Source organism: Notamacropus eugenii, chromosome 5, assembly GCF_028372415.1.
Source record: "Notamacropus eugenii isolate mMacEug1 chromosome 5, mMacEug1.pri_v2, whole genome shotgun sequence".
Taxonomy (NCBI): domain Eukaryota; kingdom Metazoa; phylum Chordata; class Mammalia; order Diprotodontia; family Macropodidae; genus Notamacropus; species Notamacropus eugenii.
In genome coordinates this window covers 146,657,474-146,678,357 of record NC_092876.1, presented here as the reverse complement: position 1 = coordinate 146,678,357, position 20,884 = coordinate 146,657,474, and the positions used below count along the sequence as shown (strand labels likewise).

At 37.0% G+C, this 20,884-nt stretch overlaps 2 protein-coding genes across 9 annotated transcripts in view; one reads left to right on the top strand and one right to left on the bottom strand.

The window, feature by feature from the left end:
• The window catches only part of ATM (ATM serine/threonine kinase), a 118,407-nt gene extending 99,576 nt beyond the window's left edge, over window positions 1-18,831 (top strand). For all 3 annotated transcript variants that reach the window (XM_072611179.1, XM_072611178.1, XM_072611180.1), the window contains exons 54-63: window positions 614-696; window positions 1,877-2,017; window positions 4,232-4,348; window positions 5,631-5,780; window positions 9,189-9,354; window positions 14,146-14,232; window positions 14,308-14,422; window positions 15,457-15,520; window positions 15,890-16,026; window positions 16,129-18,831. In XM_072611179.1, coding sequence (XP_072467280.1) covers window positions 614-696; window positions 1,877-2,017; window positions 4,232-4,348; window positions 5,631-5,780; window positions 9,189-9,354; window positions 14,146-14,232; window positions 14,308-14,422; window positions 15,457-15,520; window positions 15,890-16,026; window positions 16,129-16,312 — 1,244 coding nt within the window. In that variant the 3' untranslated portion in view covers window positions 16,313-18,831. The remainder of the gene's footprint in view (window positions 1-613; window positions 697-1,876; window positions 2,018-4,231; window positions 4,349-5,630; window positions 5,781-9,188; window positions 9,355-14,145; window positions 14,233-14,307; window positions 14,423-15,456; window positions 15,521-15,889; window positions 16,027-16,128) is intronic.
• The window catches only part of C5H11orf65 (chromosome 5 C11orf65 homolog), a 154,748-nt gene continuing 152,170 nt past the window's right edge, over window positions 18,307-20,884 (bottom strand). For all 6 annotated transcript variants that reach the window (XM_072611189.1, XM_072611190.1, XM_072611191.1 and 3 more), the window contains one exon: window positions 18,307-19,669. In XM_072611189.1, the coding sequence (XP_072467290.1) occupies window positions 19,557-19,669 (113 nt within the window). In that variant the 3' untranslated portion in view covers window positions 18,307-19,556. The remainder of the gene's footprint in view (window positions 19,670-20,884) is intronic.

The following is a 20,884-nucleotide window of genomic DNA, read 5'->3' as shown; positions in this document are numbered from 1 at the left end:
CCAATTTATCTAATTTCTTCCAGTTTATCCAAAACATTACGGTTTTCCCTAATACAAGGTTGGGTATATAGATGGGATTTCCTTAATGATATATAGGTTCACTGCCACTTCTCTTTGTCATAAGACATTGCCATAGCATATGGGTTATGCCCACAATATTGATGTACTCTTTCCACTATTGCATTATTGAAATAGTGCATATGCCCAAAGTATGCACAAATATTGCTGTTTGTGCTTATTGTCTAGAGGTTATAGCTTGTACTCAGGTGGATGCTAACCTAATTAAAAGATGGGGAGGGAGGTTAGGGTGAGAAACAGTTGACAGCTAGAATCGCATCAATGTCAGCTGAGGACCATAATATCTACTATAATCATTAGATCCAGATCATCTGTATAACCTTGGAGCTCCAGGTCAGGGATAAGGCCAGGGCCAGTGCTCCATCCATTCAGGTTTTGGCCTAATAGAGATTGTGGTCAAGGATTACCCTATACAGAATTGGGGGGCCACTGGAACACATCTGCTATTCTTGGCTTGCCTGCAGTCTCACTTCTCAAGTTATTAATGCGTCATATAGATAGTTCTCACTAAAAATATCCTTTATTTTAAATACAGAAGGTATAAATATTCCTGCACACCAGCTCATTACTAGACTAAAGAACTTAGACGACGTTGTTGTTCCCACCATGGAAATTAAGGTAATTAGAGCTGTATGTAATGTTAATTATTTCTCTTTCAAATAATTTTGGCCTAAATTTGGGTTGTTTTAAAGTGTTTTTTAATTGCTCTTTACCTTACAATATTTTAAAGTATTTCAAGGTGTTTTCTTCCATTTTATTCTTTCAACTCTACTCATCCTCTTGATTTCATGAAGGGAAACTGTGTGGCTTGTTCCTTAACTGATGATAGGAATTTAAAATCCCCTGTACCAGTAGCAGGCTTAGTTTCAGATTTTCTAAGGAACTTCCTTTTAAATAGTTTTGTTCATGTTTTCAGAAACTGTTAGTGAGCCCTCATGGTATACAGCATATCTCTAAGTAATAAAACCCTCAAACAATAAACTAATAGTCCCAAATAGGGATAAAACTTATAATAAAAGTAAATGGTTTTGAATAACTTGTGCTTATGGACAGATTGATGTTCAACTGTACTATGACTGGACATTCAGGGATAAAAATCCTCTTGCGTAGTCCTCTGGGTGCCAGGTCATCAGAATGATAACCTGTTACTTTGGTAACTCAGAATGTTGGAAGTGGAAGATAAGTTGCCCTGTTTTAGTGTACAACTGTACAAACTCTTAACTTCCCTGTCTCTGAGATTATTAGTTGGTTTGAACCTTTGGCAACATTTTAAGTACTCTTAACTAATCACTAACTAATATGTTCCCAGCTATTCCAACTATGTTATCCAGCTTGATGCTTACTCGGAAAAAGCAAAATTTAATAGTACTGACTTAGAAAATTCCCCTACTTTCCTTGTAGCATTTCTCTAGCCTTATTTTGCCATGGTTTTTCCCTTTAAAAAACAATTGAGCTCCTGTTTTTCTGTTAAAAACAGACTAAAACTATAATGAGTGAAAAATAACAACACTGGATTATACATAGACTTCAATTGGAGGGTACTTTTTAGTGATCTAAGTAGACTTTTTATCTTTGTAACTAATTAAAATTCTCCTATTCTAACTCTCATAATCAGGTAAGACAGGACAGTGGCTATCCAAGTTATCCTTAGCAACCAGTATTTAATGCAGCCAAATGACGCTTCTTTCCTTGTTTGATGTTAAAACCAAAATTTTTTTTACTGGTAACAGATACCTCATTTTTTGGTTTATTAATATTGTGAATCTGATCTCTCACTCTTCTGTTTGAATCTTTCTAGGTTGACCCTACAGGGGAATATGAAAATCTGGTGACTATACAGTCATTCAAGCAAGAGTTTCGTTTAGCAGGAGGCCTGAATCTACCTAAAATAATAGATTGTGTAGGGTCAGATGGCAGAGAGAGGAGACAGCTTGTCAAGGTAGATTCTTTGATTTCTACATTATTACAGCATCCTAGTGTTGGGAAGGGACCTCAGAGATCATCTAGCCCAACCTATACCTAAAAATGAATCCCTAGGACAAGAGGTTGTCTAGCTTTTCTTTTAGAAACTTCATATTCTTTCCTAGCAGTCCATTCCACTTTGGGGCTTTTATAATTATATTAGGAAAGTTTTCCTTATTTTAATTGAATATCAACCCGTCACACGTGACTACATGATTTAGTCTAGGCTATTCGAGAGTGGTTATGACATCAAAAGAAATAAGGAAAGTAGGAGGAGATTCCGGTTTGGAAGAAATATGATGAATTCAGCTTTAGACATAGTAAGTTTGATACTAGGAAGACATCTAATGTGAATATTTAGTCTAGCAGTAATTTGAAAGCACAGGACTGAGAAGCTGGGGATAGAGATAAAGATTTAGAAGTGATCTTAGTAGAAGTAATAATTAAAGCCAGGTGTTTAGGATAAGGATTACTAAGGAAAAGAGTAGAGAGAAAAGGTCAAAGGACACTTGTGGAGATACTTACACACAGGGCTAGGAAAAGGAACCAGTACAGGAAACAAAGAAGGACTGGGAAGGGGGGAAAGAAGGGGAAAAAAGGGAGGCTGTGGAGGATGTTATCAACAAGTCCATATGATATAAATAAGAAGATCGCTTTTGAATCTCTTCATCATCTTAGTTGTTCTTCTGGACACTTTCCAGGTTGTTAATGTTCTTCCTAAAGGGTTGTATTGCAAAATGGAAACAATATTCCTGGTGTGGAACTTTCATTGCTCTCATTTGGAACAGTTCTGTTAACATAGCCCAAGGTTGCATTAGTTTGTTTTTTTTTTTTAAGTTTTGATGCCTTTTGTTTTTACTTCAGTCACTTTTTACTTTATACAACCTCTTGCCAGTGAACCCTCCTTTACAACACAGGGGAAAAAATTAAGCAAAATTAACACATTGAGAATATCTGATGTTATGTACAGAATTCCACACAGAAAGCCCTGTGGCACTTTGGAAGGAGTGCTGGTTCTGTCGTAAGAGGCCTTGGGTTCAGGTGCCCCACCTGTGGCTGTTTACCTGCATATAAGGCAACCTCCTTGGATCTCAGGAGGGCCCTCTGAAAAAATCTATTAGACTAAAAAATATTGGACTGGAGACCTTGGAGGTCTTTTCCAGTTCTAGATCTACAGTCCTGTGCCTGAGAAGTATTCTTCATTGCCCATTCCCCTGGGCTAGAATTGGTCCTAAAAATTCATCAGGGCTGGCTGCCTCTCAGTGTCTGTGTCATACTACTGTAGTAACAATGAATGTTGCCCTCGTTTTGTTGCTCGCTGCAGCAGCTCATCTTCCCAAGCTCCTCTCAATTGTGTTTCTGATGGCACAGTAAATGCTGTCATGTTGATCTGCTGCAGCTTGTTTGCTATTCCCTAATCAGTGGGTACCCACTTGATTTCCTGTTTTCTCAGATTCATTTTTTTGCCTGCCATGTCACCTACTGCTTTGTATTAAGTTTATAGTTCATTTAACAGGCCCCAGGTCCTTCTCACATGAATTGTTGCCTACCCATTCCCCATCTTCAACTTGTGCAATTGATTGTTTTTAAGCTCAAGTGAAGTACTTTACCTTGAGCAGTGTTATTTCTTCTTATTAGAATCTGCCCATTGTTTAGCTTGTTAAAGTCTTTTGCAGTTTGGATTCTTTCATCAAACTAACCTTTTCAGATTTGGGTCATCCACAGATTTAATAAGCATGCCATGATCTATCAGTATTTTCAAGTTCATGACACAAAACTCATAGTACTTGGAGTGATTCTTCTTCCCAATCCTTTGCTTATTTGTTTTTGTTTATGTGGAAGGGGAGAAAGGATTTCTAATGGGAATAAGTGATTTAAGTGCCTACAGTGTGCCATGCACTGGTGCTAGATGCTAAAGATTGAAAGATGAAAACCAAGCAGTTCCTGTTCTTAAAGTGTTTACATTCTGTCAGTAGAGTCAACAGATAATTAAATAATATTTGCAGTTAATATGCAAAAATAAACCAAAGGCAATCTAGGAGGGACAAGACAGGACATTCAATGTCAATTACTTGAAGAACTCAGGCCAATTTTTTCATCTTCTCTCTTATAAGGAACATCATTTTTCTGTTCCCTTGCTGAAAACAAAATAAGCTATACTTCATAATATGTATGCTTGTTTTTTCTAAAGGGTAGAGATGACCTGCGTCAAGATGCAGTGATGCAGCAAGTTTTCCAAATGTGTAATATGTTACTCCAGAGAAATACTGATACGAGAAAGAGAAAATTGACCATTTGCACATATAAGGTAAAAGTTTTTTGCTGCTGATACTTTTCCATAACATGTATGCTAGATGTCATTTTCACATAATATAGATTCCTTTGACTTTTTAAAAATTAATCACTGAAGATAGAAATGGTTAATCATTAAGAGAAAATAATTTGATTTATCACCCTCTACTCTCATTTCACCCATATCCTCAAAGCAGATGTACCATTTTATTTATAAACTATTGATTTTATCTGTTCATGTTTTCTCATTACTCATCTCACCTTGGTCTCTGTAGCTTTTCATACTGTTGGCCATCCCTTATGGATACTCTGTTCTTCTTGGCTGTTTAGGGGGGAATGAATGTTGGTGTCACAGATTTGGCATTTCTTTTTATGTTTTGGATATCAAACTTTTGTCCATGATATTTTATGCAGATATTTTCCCCATTTAACAGCTTCTCTTCATCTGCTTTCATTAATGCTTCATATGAATGCTTTTTAAATTTTACATAATAGAAACTGGGCTTTTGCTTTCTGTAGTTTCTTCTATCCATTGTTTGAATAAGAATTCCCTTCCTGGCCAAAGTTGTGAAAGATACTTTCATTCAACTCTGTTTTTTTTTCCTGAGACTGTTTTCTGATCCTGAATTCATTTTAAATTTATTGTAGGGTATGAGGTAAAATATTGTTTCAAACTTAATTTTTGTCATGCTCTTTTCCAATCTTTCTGGCAGTTATTGTCAAAAAGGAAATCCTTCCCTAGTAATTCATGTTCTTACATTTGTCAAACACTGATCTACTTTTTGATTGCTTTCCTTTCTCATTTATTTAGTCTGTTCCACTGATCTCCTTTTCTTTTTTTTTTCATCAGCACCAAATAGTTTTACTGATTACTGCTTCATTATAGTTTTTATAAGATCCTCAGATCAGAGCTCTAGAGTTAGTGGCAGTCAGAGGCCATTTAGTCTAACACCTTTATTAAACAGTTGAGAAAACTGAGGCCCAGGCAGTTTAATTAATTTGCTCAAGGTCATTACAAATAATATGCATTCAAAGTAGGTTTTGAACCTCAGTTCTCTGACCTCAGAGCCAGCACTTCTCCTACCGTACCACTCTTCATCTTATATAGCAGGGAACTTGTACACACAGACATTATCACTGTGTTGGCTAGTTTTGCAAACTTATCACTGTTATCATTTTTGCCAAAGTCTACAAAGCTTCTACAGAATGCTCCACACAGGGAACCTGAACTTTAATTATGCTACTTATTTCTAATAATGTCTCACCACATGTAAAAAATATCTTTTCTACAACTGTAGGTGGTTCCGCTTTCTCAGCGAAGCGGTGTCCTTGAATGGTGTACAGGGACAGTGCCCATTGGTGAATTTCTTGTTAATAATGAAGATGGAGCTCATAAAAGATATAGGCCACAGGATTTTAGTGCTTTTCAATGCCAAAAGAAAATGATGGTAAGTCACTATCAGAATCAGAGACAGTTTTAAAATTGCCTTTTAGTATATTTCAAACATTGATATTTGTAATTAAAACTGTTTACATACAATCATATACAAAATACCTTCAAATATGTGACATCACAATGAAAATATTTGTGTATGACAATAAAGCAAAATAAGGTTGATTCTTAAGTTTTACAAAATACTAAGTCAAGTGGATAGAAGGCCTTAGAATTGGCAAGACCTGGTTTCACATCTTATACCTTTGGAAGCTTTCCAATACTTTCAGCTATAAATGAATTGCTAATTGGTTTTCATGGAAGGAGTTGCTACATTGAGTGTTCCACTCCACTGAAAAAATCACAGCTTCAGGTTCTTATCCACCACCAAAAGAAAACACAGTTCCAACTTTAGCCAGCTAGGAAGGCTTTTGCTTTAAATCGGGAGCTTTTAACCTGCCCATTTGGCAGCCTGGTAAAGTCTGTTGATCCCTTTTCAGAATAATATTTATAAATTCATAAAATAAATTACATGTGATTACAAAATTACATTGAAATAGTTTTCAAAATATAAAAAAGACTAATTTTTAGACCCTAGGTTAAGAACTTGTGATTTAAACTCTCTTCCTATTTTAGGCTCTTGCAATACTCCCATCTTTAGTCCCCTAGGCACCTGGTAGCTTGGCCCTTCGGTTTTTTTGTCTTTGGTTTGGTAGAAGGAAAAGTTTATGGATAACAGTTGGCAGGAAGACATGTGAACAGAGTAGTTCTCTGTGGACTTTGTTATTATCAGTGGGCAGCCCCAATTAAAGATGTCAGCTGAAATGTTAGGGTAAGTACAACTTGAAGGGCATGGAGAACAGCCCGTAATACTGAACCCTTTCTTAAAGTAAACTTTTATTGATCTTTCATTTTTATATTGCCAAAAATTCTCCCAGTATTCTTCTCCCTCCATTTCCCAGAAAGTCATCTCATACAACAAATATTTTTTAAGGAAAAATATGAAAAAAGAGGAAGAAACAGGAAGACCTATGTATACATTTTTAAAAGTCTGAAAATAAATGCAGTGTTCCACATCTGTGGACCTTTCCCCTCTGCAAAAGAGGTATCTTTGGAGGTATCTTCTTATATCTCTTCTTTGAGCCCATGCTTGAATGTTGAAGTTTTCATCAGAACTGTAGCAATACCAGTAATGATGAGGCAACTTGAACTTCATGTGTATGGACTAATTTATTTCACAGACTTTTCTAACTCTAAAGGAAATGGGCACAGAAGGAAGAGAATGGAGAGTTAGGCTTGGCATACATTAGAGGCTTATCAAGAAGTGTCTTGTTTTGTGCATGTCTTTTTTTTGGGAGAGGGTTATTGAGTGTCGGGGTGGGGATGTGGGGGGTGGGACAAAGGCAGGAAGGAAATTGTTTTAAATGATCTGTTTCTAATATGTATTAAGATTTACTTGTAATAATATATGTAGCAATATACATGTGTATACATATGTGTGTGTTTGTGATGAAGCACATTAAGCACTTAAACACACATTCTCGGGTTCTGTGATTTGATGACTATAGCAAATCTTTCCATGTAGGAACCCAGAACTGGTGCTGCGAATAGGGGACTATGTAAATTGGGCTAGTAATTTGTTAATATATGAAAGCATTTTCCTTCTAAGTAGTTTAAATTTATACTAAAGGAAATCTTGTAATCTTTTGCTTATTTAACTTAAAATTTTTGGGAAAGTTCTGGCCAATTTGTTTTTTCTAAAATTTCCTTTGTTCATTTTAAGACCTTCTTTGTTTCTAGTTTTTAATGCACAGTCACATGAAAGTTACAATAGGGTTTTTAATGCACAGTCACATGAAAGTTACAATAGGGTATTTTTCAGTGTAACTGTAATTTTAATGATATGACATATGGTGCAAGTTCTAGCTGGTTAGTTTTTTATCTCTTCTGACAGGATGGTATAATGGAAAATGTGCTACACTTGGAAGACCTGGGGTCAAATCACACACCTCTGATATTGCTCAGCTTTAAATCTCATTTTCCTCATCTGTAAAATGAGGATGATAATATTTGTGATATTCACTCCATAGCATTATGATGAAGACCAAATGAGATACATAGATACATGCATATATACACATGTATCTTCATAAAGTTAATTAAAGGCAATTGGTGATATTGGTGATAGTATTATAAACTGTCCAACCTTTCTGAAAAGGGACTGAGTTACCAAAAAAAAAAACCCAAAAAAACAAGGTAACTTCACTACTATTCACAATCTAGGTTATAAATTGCTTTACAGTTACAAATCCCTTTGTGTATATTTTAACTTAATTCCCATCCATATTTGTATGAGGTAGGTAGTACCAGTCGTACTATCTCCATTTTACAGATGAAGCCACTGAGGCTTACAGAGATTGAGTGATCCCAGTAAGTGGCGGAGCCTAATCTCTAGGCCCTGGTTTTTTCCTGCTCTGCCATCCTGCACTAAAATTAGATCACCATTATTAGGGAAAACACTCAAAATTTATGCCCTAGGGATGGTAGACTGATAGTATTATATTCAGAAATGAAGAGCTTTAGTACATTCATCAAGAAGGAGATGTTTCTCTTTTGAGAATTTCAAGGGGAAAACGAGACAAACTGTGGGTCCTGAGAGCAGACGTTTCCCTTGGTTATGGCCACTAGAGCAGAGGGGCCAGGCTTTGCTGGAAGGGACTCTTGGTTATGACAGTAGTTTTTATTTCTTTGGTATTTCACAGTTTATACTGCTCTTTTCTAGTAAAAATCCTGTGCACAGAAACAGTTTTATGGCCTAGTGGAAACAGTTTTGTTATGTGTAAGTCAAGACCTACCTGTGTCTGCTTATTCCAGGATTAGTTTAGAGCCAGTCTGACTTGCCCACAGCTATGTAGCTGGAATACGGTTTTAAACCTGGGACTTCTGATTGTATGTCCAGTGCAATCTTTTCAATCATATTCATAGCAGTAACAATTGCTATCAGCTTAATTTTCAAATGCAAAAATTGTAGAAGACCGTAATTGCTTTATTTTTGGATTATCCTCTCGACTCTCAGTATTTAGTAGAGTATTGTGCCAAAACGGGCAGCTAGGTGGCAAATTAGAGTGCCAGACCTGGGGTCAGGAAGACTTGAATTCAAATGCAGGCTCAGACACTTAAGGGCTGTGTGACCCTGGGCAAGTCACTTAGCCCTTAGCTTCAGTTTCCTCATCTATAAAATGAGCTGGAGAAGGAAAAAGTAAAGCCCACTGCATAATCTTTGCCAAGAAAATTCCAAATGGGGTCACAAAGAGTCTTGACATAACTGAAAAACCACTGAACAGTAATAGCCAATGCCCCTGGTAGGGCTTGATGCATTTTTTTTTTTTTTTTTGGTAATAATGTTTTGGCATTTTATTTAAAGGACATGCAGAAGAAATCTTTTGAAGAAAAGTATGAAGCCTTCATGAATATCTGCCAAAACTTTCAGCCAGTCTTCCGCTACTTTTGCATGGAAAAATTTTTGGACCCAGCAGTTTGGTTTGAAAAACGGTTGGCATATACTCGCAGTGTGGCTACTTCTTCTATTGGTAATCTTTTAAACACTTAATAACCTTAGCTATTTTACATGTGATGAGTTCTTTTTCCCTTGACAGGCTATGATTGGGGAGAATTTTATCTTATCTGCATTATTTGACAAAAATTTTTCATAGCCTGTTTGTTTCTCCCACTATACAAGGTACAATAGTATGCCCTTTGGAGCCATGGCAGGGGAAAATCTCCCCAGCCTGAATAAAACTTGTCAGGTTTTGAAAGCATTTGATCATGAACCTCTTACCATTAGGTAGGAGAGTAGGCTTGGTGGTAGTTACATGTTTGTTCATTAATTTTCCATTCAATTTATTCTTTTCTGTGTATCAGATAGAATGAAAAATAAAGTCCTACCTTCCACGCACACTTGCTGTATGACCATGGGCAAGTAAATTTATGGGACATTTCAGCACTTGCCAGAGATTTTAAATTGCAAATGACCTGCTGATTTTCATTAGTGGAAGAAGTTTAGTTTCTATACTGGAAGTTTCTTACATTGATAACTTAAACTCTGAACCCCCTCATCCCCCCCATCCACCCACACCCCAGACCCCTACCCTAGCCAAAAAAACCCAACCATATTTAAAAGATAAATTTACAACTCTTGAGGCTTACAGATAAAAAATTTCATACTACATTGTTAGTGCAAGAATACTTCGTGTTTGGTAGTAGGTTTTCAGTTTTGAGGCTGAAGCAGTGATGCATATCTTAGTGTCTAATGTCCCATACATAGTATTTTTATTTGCTTCTGAATGACCAAAGTGTATAGTAGGAATTTAAAATTGAGCAGACAACTAACCCTAATGTGCATTTTAAGACACATCACACTTTTGGTCTAATTTGTACCACATAGATTAGTTCTTTCAAGTAGGGAGTATTTAATTTCCTAAAGGGAACTTAGATAAAGAGCCATGTCTGCAGTCAGCAAGATACTTAATACTCTGTCGTCCTAGAGAAGTCCCTTCCCCTCTGTTTGCTTCAGTTGAGGAACTGTAATGCAGAGAAATACTAACACCTATCTTGTATAGTTGTGAGGATTAAATGAGATAATATCTGTAAAGCGCTTGACGCAGTGCCTAGGCGCGTGTTTCCTTCCTTCCTCCTTCCTTTCCTGTCAGTCGCGGGTGTCTGAGTCCTTAAGAACGTATCTCAACTCAGGTTGCTCAGATGTGCCCATCTCACTTGTAAGCTGAGTTTGTGTTTAAGATATATACATCAAACTAAAGTCCTGTTAAGACATGAGAAACTATTTTTAGTGAGAAATTTACTTTTGATGCAGACTACACATTCACACACTACTCACAGTGTGCATTTCCCAAAAACAGCCAAACAAAATAAAATGAGATAGCAAATGAAAAGGACATGCAACCTTATACTTTTATAATTTTATCATTTGTTAAAAGGAAGGAAGGATATATGCTTTAACTTGAACAAATTAGTACGTTGTCTGTGGTATTGGACTTGAGAGTTTTTTAGCTATTTAAAATTTTCTTCTACATAATTGATGTCTTCTGCAAAATTATAATTTTGGTTTTGTTTTCATGTCGTTTTATTCTTTTTTTTATTTTTATTTTATTTTTATTTATTTATTTATTTAGCTTTTCAACATTCATTTCCACAAAATCTTGGGTTCCAAATTTTCTTCCCATTTGTCCCCTCCCCCCCACCCCAAAACACCGAGCATTCTGATTGCCCCTATCACCAGTCTGCCCTCTCTTCTAACATCCCTCCCTTCCCTTATCCCCATCTTCTCTTTTGTCCTGTAGGGCAAGATAACTTTCTATACCCCATTATCTGTATTTCTATTTCTTAGTTGCAAGAACAGTACTCAACAGTTGTTTGTAAAACTTTGAGTTCCAACTTCTTCCCATCCTTCCCTCCCTACCCATTCCCTTTGGGAAGGCAGGCAATTCAATATAGACCATATCTGTATAGTTTTGCAAATGACTTCCATAATAGTCATGCTGTATAAGACTAACTATAATTCCCTCCATCCTATCCTGCCCTCCATTGCTTCTATTCTCTTTTGATCCTGTCCCTCCCCAAGAGTGTTGACTTCAAATTGCTCCCTCCTCCCACTGCCCTCCCTTCCATCATCCCCCCACTGTTTATCCCCTTCTCCCCTACTTTCCTGTATTGTAAGATAGGTTTTCATACCAAAATGAGTGTGCATTTTATTCCTTCCTTTAGTCGAATGTGATGAGAGTAAGCTTCATGTTTTTTCTCTCACCTCCCCTCTTTATCCCTCCACTGAAAAGTCTTTTATTTGCCTCTTTTATGAGAGATAACCTGCCCCATTCCATTTCTCCCTTTCTCCTCCCAACATATTTCTCTCTCAACCTTTAATTTCATTTTTTTGAGATATGATCCCATCCTATTCAATTCACCCTGTGTGTGTGGGGGTGTGTGTGTGTGTGTGTGTGTGTGTGTGTGTGTGTGTGTGTGTGTGTGTGTGTGTGTGTGTGTGTGTGTGTGTGTGTGTGTGTGTGTGTGTGTGTGTGTGTAATCCCACCCACTACCCAGATACTGAATAGTTTCAGGAGTTACAAATATTGTCTTTCCATGTAGGAATGTAAGTAGTTCAACTTTAGTAAGTCCCTTATGATTTGTCTTTGCTGTTTGCCCTTTCATGCTTCTCTTGATTCTTGTGTTTGAAGGTCAGATTTTCTTTTCAGCTCTGGTCTTTTCATCAAGAATGCTTGAAAGTCCTCTTTCATTGAAAGACCATTTTTTCCCCCTGAAGTATTATACTCAGTTTTTCTGGGTAGGTGATTCTTGGTTTTAGTCCTAGTTCCTTTGACTTCTGGAATATCATATTCCATGCCCTTCGATCCCTTAATGTAGAAGCTGCTAGATCTTGTGTTATCCTGATTGTATTTCCACAATACTTGAATTGTTTCTTTCTAGCTGCTTGCAATATTTTCTCCTTGACCAGGGAACTCTGGAATTTGGCCATAATGTTCCTAGGCGTTTCTCTTTTTGGATCTCTTTCAGGAGGTGATCAGTGGATTCTTTCAATATTTATTTTGTCCCCTGGTTCTAGAATCTCAGGGCAGTTTTCCTTGATAATTTCATGAAAGATGATGTCTAGGCTCTTTTTTTGATCATGGCTTACAGATAGTCCCATAATTTTTAAATTGTCTCTCCTGGATCTATTTTCCAGGTCAGTTGTTTTTCCAATGAGATATTTCACATTATCTTCCATTTTTTCATTCTTTTGGTTTTGTTTTGTGATTTCTTGGTTTCTCATAAAGTCATTAGCCTCCATCTGTTCCATTCTAATTTTTAAAGACCTATTTTCTTCAGTGAGCTTTTGAACCTCCTTTTCCATTTGGCTAATTCTGCTTTTGAAAGCATTCTTCTCCTCATTGGCTTTTTGACCCTCTTTTGCCAATTGAGTTAGCCTATTTTTCAAGGTGTTATTTTCTTCAGCATTTTTTTGGGTCTTCTTTAGCAAGGTGTTGACCTGCTTTTCATGCTTTTCTTTCATCTCTCTCATTGCTCTTCCCAGTTTTTCCTCCACCTCTCTAACTTGATTTTCAAAATCCTTTTTGAGCTCTTCCATGGCCTGAGCCCATTGAATATTTATTTTGGATGTTTGGGATACAGAAGCCTTGACTTTTATGTCTTTCCCTGATGGTAAGCATTGTTCTTCCTCATCTGAAAGGATGGGAGGAGATATCTGTTCACCAACAAAGTAACCTTCTATGGTCTTATTTTTTTTTCCCTTTTTTGGGCATTTTCCCAACCAGTTACTTGACTTTTGGGTCCTTTGTCAAGAATAGGGGGAAAATACTCTGGGGACTTGTAAGATATAAGTTCCTCCAAAGTGACACAATCAAACGGGTACTGGTCTGGGTACAGGGAAGGATTTTTGTGCCCAAAATCTTAGCAGAGGTTCCTCTGCACAGTCACCTGACCTCCAGTTCTGCCAAGCTAGCACTGGGGGCTGGGATTCAGTCAAGCTGTGGGGGCAGGGCCGCCATTCAGTGGGAGACAAAGACCAGCTGCCTCAGGGTGTCTACAAAGGGCTGAGGTAAGACTCAGCTCTTCAGTGCCCCCAGGGGTTTTTACAGGGAGCGATCTGTACCAGCTGCTGTGCAGCCTCTGCTGTGGCTGCTTGCTGCCAGAGCTATGGGAAGGCCCTTCTCCCTTCCTGGCCAGCTGATAACACCCCGACACTGACCTTTGGCGCCTATGGGTTGAGGGATCTGAGGACCTGCTGCTGTGACTGGAGATTCTACCCCCAGGGTGCCCTCCTCCCAGAGTTGCACAGAGCCCTGTGACCAAGGCTGGGCTGGGCTCCACGCTTGGCTCCACGTCTGGTGCAACTGGTGTTTCCCATGGGCCTTTCAGGTCACCCTGGGCTGGAAATCTCCACTCTGTTGTTCTTCACTTCTGCTGCTCCAAAATTTGTTTAGAGTCCCTCTCTACAGGTATTTTATGGGCTGTGTGGGGAGACTGTGCATAAGTGTGTCTTTCTACTCCGCCATCTTGGCTCCATCCCTGTTTTATTCTTTATACAAGCTTTATATTATTTCTTTGAATTCTTCACATACCTAGCAACAGAGTGCCCCCAGGATTTCTATAACACAAAATACTTAGAAACAATTAGTAAGAGTTGATAGAGCCAGTGTATATATTGTGTTCTGTGGAATATTCAGAATAAAAGAAAGATCTAACCTCTCTAGTAGTAACAAATATTGATGGCATTTTGATTTAAAAAATAAGAGGAATAGACAAACTGGAGTATTTTTAATTGCCATTTGTTTCATCTTTTTTCTCCTCAGTTGGTTATATACTTGGACTTGGTGATCGACATGTACAGAATATCTTGATTAATGAGAAATCAGCAGAGCTTGTGCACATAGATTTAGGTAAGTAATAAAAAACAAAAACCTTTGATTGTCATAAACACTGTTCTTACTCTTCTGTCATTTTTCTTCTTTTAGGAGTTGCATTTGAACAGGGGAAGATTCTTCCTACCCCAGAAACAGTTCCTTTTAGACTAACCAGAGATATTGTGGATGGAATGGGCATCACTGGTGTGGAAGGTGTCTTCAGAAGGTACAGGTTACTTTTTGAGTAACTGAAATTGTTAGGAGGGTTTTTCTTCATTATAAATGATAAATTAAATCATTAACAAGGATGGTTTCAGTTCAATTCAGCAAACATTAATTAAGCACCTGCTGTGTGACAGGTGCTGGGGACACCTGCTCTCCAGTACTTTGTTTGCTGCCAGAGGGAAACAACATGTACACAAATAAGGGAATACCAGAAAAGTACAGAGTGGCTTATTAAGGGGAAGGGGCCACAAGTTGGGGTGGGAGAGGAATGATTAGGAAAGGCCTCCTATGGGAAGTAGAGCACCAGGCACTTGAGCTGAAGAGAGCTAGGGAATTCAAGAGGCAGAGGCAGAACACTTCAAGCAAAGATAGACAGTTTATGTAGATAGACAGTTTATGTATCCTCTAGTTGATCAGGGATAACTTGGATCAAGAATCTGGGGAATGGTACCAAAGCTATCACAGCCTTTATCAAACATTTTCAGGCTCTTTCTGTTTTTCTATGCAACTGTCATCTATCTCATGCCTGGTTGACCCAGCCTAAGCAGAAGTCCACTGTGGACGTGGCTTCACAAGTCCCACTCTAATGCCTCACTGAGGCATGGCAGCAACTTGAGGACTTTGAAGGTTCTGCCAGCAGAGTTAAATTCTGGCAGATTCTACATTGAAAAAAATTTGGACACAGTGCTGGCAACAAATAGATTCTGCTTTCCGAGGACCACTTTAGCAACGTATCCAGAGGCTCCTTACCTACAGTAGCTTGACCACTTTGGTGATGAATTCTTTGGCCAAAGCACCCTATAAAAAAAAAAAGAAAAAGAAGAAAAGTCCTCTGCTGCTCCCTCCCTCATTTCCACCGAGGCAGTGGTAGAAAACGGAACAAGTGAGTCAGGGTGAGAGAGAGAGAGAGTGCATCCAGGCCAGGGGAGGCCAGGCTGTTCAAAGACCTAGAGAGTGTCAGTGAATCTTGACTGCAGAGATAGAGACAGAATGGCATTTTTTTGTTTGTTTATGATTTCTGTTGGACTCTTACAGGTGCTGTGAAAAAACCATGGAAGTTATGAGGAATTCTCAGGAAACTCTTTTGACCATTGTCGAGGTAAATGTTTTCAGACACTCTTGATTGATTGTCTTCCTTTCCACATAGAATAACATCCTGGTGGACTGTGGGGATTCAGATGGATTCGAATGCCCTAATTATCACCACTTGTATCTAGAATAGCATTGGTGTTGATCACAAATCAGTTTGTGTGTTATTATTAAACTTTTCTGAACTGTTTTAGGATTATAGACAGTAACATAACATTTAATGAATACTTTCACATCATAGGTCACTACCTACTATATCTGTTTCCATAATGGTGGTCAGACCTCTATGTTCTTTTCATATTATCTGTATAGCTTAACTGTTTCTGAATATGGTTTTAGCATGCACACAATTCTTCTAAGGCATACCTCCTACATTTAGGTCCTGCTCTATGATCCTCTCTTTGACTGGACCATGAACCCCTTGAAAGCTTTGTATTTACAGCAGAGGCCAGAGGATGAAACTGAGCTTAATTCTACTCTCAATACAGAAGATCAAGAATGTAACAGAAGTCTTGGGTGAGTAATATCTGAGTGAAAGGCAAACCTGTGTTATTTTTTAAATTCCTATGGGTCTTGAAACTACACTGCATAGTGAAATTTCTTTTTTTTTGTCACTAGTCGTATTGACCAGAGTTTCAACAAAGTGGCTGAACGTGTTCTAATGAGGCTACAGGAGAAGCTGAAAGGAGTAGAGGAAGGAACAGTGCTCAGCGTGGGTGGACAAGTGAATTTGCTCATCCAACAAGCAATGGATCCCAAAAATCTCAGCCGACTTTTCCCTGGATGGAAAGCTTGGGTGTAATTTTTGGCATGTGAAAATCAGAATTGAAATTCCAGTCTACCTTTTTTTTTTCCAAAAAAATTTGCTTTGAAATTGACTGACTAGCTAATAAGCTATAGCTATAGCTGATAATAATGTAAGCTTAGGTAATAGTAGAATTTTTTTTCCATTAAAAAGATAGTCTGAAGATATTATGTAATAGCCCTACAAAATATTTCTTGGTACTTTGATTGGAAATAAGGCTGTCAAATGTAGTATACTTCTAAACCAGTCTTAGAGATTTCTTCATTGAAATAAATTATTTATTTAAATATAGACATCCGTTAAGTGCTTTGAACCTGAATCTAGTGATTATAATTTTGGATTATGCTATGAGCCTTATTGAATGATTCATCTGGAAGAACGATGGAAGCAGCATATAGTTACACTATTTTTTCTCCTCACTTCCCATTAAATAAATACGTTTGGCATATCTAGGGGAAGGATAGCTAGGATAGTGAGAACACTGAAAATCATGTCATAATTGTAACAGGAGGGATGTAATGGCAATCTTCAGAGAATTAAAGGGCTAGAATATGGATGCAGGGTTAGCTTTGCTCCTTTGCTAGGATTAGTAGATGGAAGTTATAGAATGATAGATTTCGGCTCAATATGGGGAAGAAAATACAATTTATATTTTTTAAGGTCATTAAAAGATAATTTCACAATGTCCCCACTCCCACAGAACTCCACAGTGTAAATGGCTGACAAAGCACACCTCATACTGAGAGAAAGAAGCACCTTTTCCATGTTTCGGGGTGTTTTACTGTCTGCGTTAATAGAGTCAAAATAAGTCATTATGTTGACCAGAGTTCTGATATTTTTTAGTCTTGTCTTCCTTTATACTATTATGGTTGTTATGAAAAATATTCTCTTCTGCTTTGGTTTCAGTTGTTCATACAAGTCTTCCCAAGTTTTTCTGAATTCTTCATTTTGCCCTTTCTTGTGGTACAATAGTATTCAGTTGCATTCATAAATGAAGCATAATTATCTACTAATTATTTCACTATAAATGGGAATTAGTGAATTTTCAAACATAAACTGATTGACAGCCTATTTGTGAATTCTTTCATTGAATGATCTTAGAATTCAAATTAGCCATTTGCATTTTTAGTAAACTGCCTTTCTTTCACAATTTGTATGTTATTTTCTAATGATGTCTTGATGAATAATTGTTGAATTGCTTGTGTGACATTATACTAAGCTGAATGTTTAATACCTAAGCTAAAATTATTCTCATCAAAAATATTTCTTAAAAAGGAATCCTGTTATCAGTTTGAAATAGCCTAACTATAAGAGAATTAATTTACATGAGATACTGACTCCCTCTGTGGTGGAAACCTAATCATTTATTTTGTTCATCTATAAAATGTGATTTTAAGGCTGTTAATGTTTATAAACTGTCTTCAAAAGGAAAATAGCCAGCTGCTAGAAATGGAATATTTTAATGACTTTTTTTAGTTATACTATTAAGTATTATTGGTAAACAGCCACCATGTTGTTTATACTTCCCACATTTCATGGTCATAAAAGGCAATAGTTTTGCTTTCTTTAGGTTAAATGAAATGGTTTATAAGTTACAGTGAATTCTCAAAATTGCTTTTTTGCTTTTAGTTCAAGGAAATCTTGTTAAGAGAATTTCAAAGACCTGATTAGTTTTTGATGTGTTGTGTTGCTGACTGATAGTATACATCCTTGGAAGAATTTTTTGTTATCTTCAGTGCCTGTTAGTTTTTGGTTACCTTCAATAGGCTGTTAGTTACTGTAGTATTCTCTGGGTATGTCAAAAGAGACACTGTGTTCTGTTTTGAAAATTTGGAGCTTTGCCACTTTAGTAAGTCAGCACTTTTGAATTCTCTGTCTGCAAGTGCACATACCAAGAATACAGTGGAAACAAAAAATTGAGATTTTGAAGGATTTTTCTAAAGATGGTTATATCCTGCTTCTCAGGTTTTTGAAGGGGGGCAGATAAGCAAGGGAACAGGTAGAACCTAGCCAAAGAAAAGGATTGTTTACATATGCGTTACTAGCCCCCTAAAGAGCCATAGTTTTTATGGGCTCAATCTCAACAAAAATTTATAGATTAGATACATAAAAGACATTTCACGATTAATAGTGTGAAGAAAAAAGTGCTAAGTCATGCATTTTTTACATCTCCTGTGAGAAGTCATTCAGTTACTTTATGCATTTGCTCTCTTTGAAATATGTACACTTAGAAATTCTGAGGATTAAAAAAAATTTTAAATTTGGTGATGAAATAAATTTTCACATGTATTTCAAGGACTACTCTTCACTGTCATAGGTCAGTCCACTGTACTATATTAAGGACAGTCTGCTAATTTTGAATGGAGAGAAATGTATAATTAAAATTCTAGTTGCATGTTAATGAAATAGTATATTCTGTAGAATTATTGTTACTTAACATATCAATGTAAAATATACAGTAGACCATTTCAGTAAAAATAGAACTTTAAAACATTATTAAAAACTCATAATCTGGATTTCGAAGTGGGGATTTTGTATTAACAATATGGTTTTATTAGTGCCTAATCTCAGGTTAAAAGCTATATATAACTCTGGGGTTTTATTTTTCTTCATCACTAGAGAATGGTCTAGTGTAATACAGTAAAACCTCAGTTCTGTATTACCTTCATTTTTAAAACTATCAATCAGGCTTTCTTTTGTACCTGGGTGGGTGCTCGGCCAATTTGCACATGGTATGGTTTGTTTGTTTCCCCTTGCCAAAGCCAATCTCTCCACAAATATCCTTGATCTTGTTCCCTCCCATATATCTCCAACTGTATTGTTCCCACAATGGCCTCTCCCTGTCTCTCCCTGCTACCAGCACACATGCCCTACTCATTGCCCTTCTTAAAAAACTCACTAGATCCTACCATCCCCACAAACCATTGTCTCTTCCCATTAATAGAAAAATTCAAATGTTCATATTCCAGTATTAAAATAATCTTTAATGAGTTGTGATTATTAAAGATACAGCAACAAAGCTAATTTCTTTATGGCATAGTCACTACATTAAGCATAATGTTCTATTTCTATTTAAACTGTATTGCCTAAGGGGCTATATCCTATGTATGGTGTGTATGAGTACACAGATTACTCCTTAAAGAATAAGGCAAGCAAACATATGGGGTATAACTGATGTGTGCAGAAAATCAAAGAAAAATATACTGAAGGACACAACACATCAGAGGTCTCTGCCAAATAGCTATGAATTTTCTGCTGCTTTCTTCAAATTTTCTTCCTTTTTCATTTGTTCCAGGCCAGCAGGAGAAAAGTCTAATGTAGATATTGGATTCCATATTGTCCCAAACCTGAAACCTAAAGAAAAATTTTACGTGGTCAGTAGTTCAAATTATAGAGAGATACTGACGATCAAGAACATCCACAACACTTGATATATAACTTTCTGAAGTCCCTCATCTCAAGTGGTCAGAGGTGAACTTGTATCTTCACTGTTATCAAAAAGAACTCTAAACCTCTCTACTCAGCTCCCCTTTTCATTTCAACAAATTATTTTTTCTCTCTAGCAGTCTTTATTTTCTGAGAGAGGGATTGTTCTTCTTTAATCCCTGTAAATGTACTTCAAAATATACTACTAGCATTACTAGTACTACTACTACTACGACTACTATTACTCCCAAAAACCTTCCTAGCAGTTGGTTCTAGATGCCATCACTTGTTATCTCCTCAGGATACTTGATGTCATATTCATTCCTTCCATCTCTCATCCTTGGTACTGGTTCCTTCCCTTTTTTCATTAATGTGAAAAATTCCCCACCTTCATGGAAACCTTCAATCCATCAGCAAATATCTAAATAGCTGTTAAGTGTCAAGCATTTTTAGATTATGGAGATTCAGGTGCAAAGAATGAAACAATCCCTTTTTGCAATAAACTTACATTCTAATGAAGGAAACAAGTATAAATATAAAGTTAATAGAGTCTCTCATCACTCATGGTAGTTTTCTTCTGTAAAGTCAATATGAACACTGAATTAGTGAATCTTGAACCATTGCTCCTAGGGGAAATACAGGGTTAGGCTCTTGCAAACCTCTAGTCGCAACATTCTTGTTAGCAAATCAATATGTAGCCTTGTTTAATATAGGTTTCTCTTTAAAGAAACCCTTTAAAATATATATTTATTACAAAAAATTATGTTAATTTCCTCTTCCATTTTCTGGATGTAGCCTATTGTTGATTCATTAACATTGAACTCATGGCCCACAGCACTGTAACTCAAGCCTGAAAAAAGCTCATCTAACAAGTTTTCTCCATAATGCACATCACAGCCTTTGTGTGCTTAGAAACACTAGATGGCACTTCAGCACTATGCTGGGGGACCATTTTAAACAGTGAAATCACCCACAAAATGCACAAAAATGCAAAAAGTGACATCCTGAAAAAAGGACATTTTGTTTATAAAGTATGAGAGCAGACACAAGAAAACATCTCACCTGCCTGCCATCCCATGTACTCACACCTTCCAAAAACAAAATATTCCATCTTAATTACTTTGTTGTCCTCCCCTATTAGAA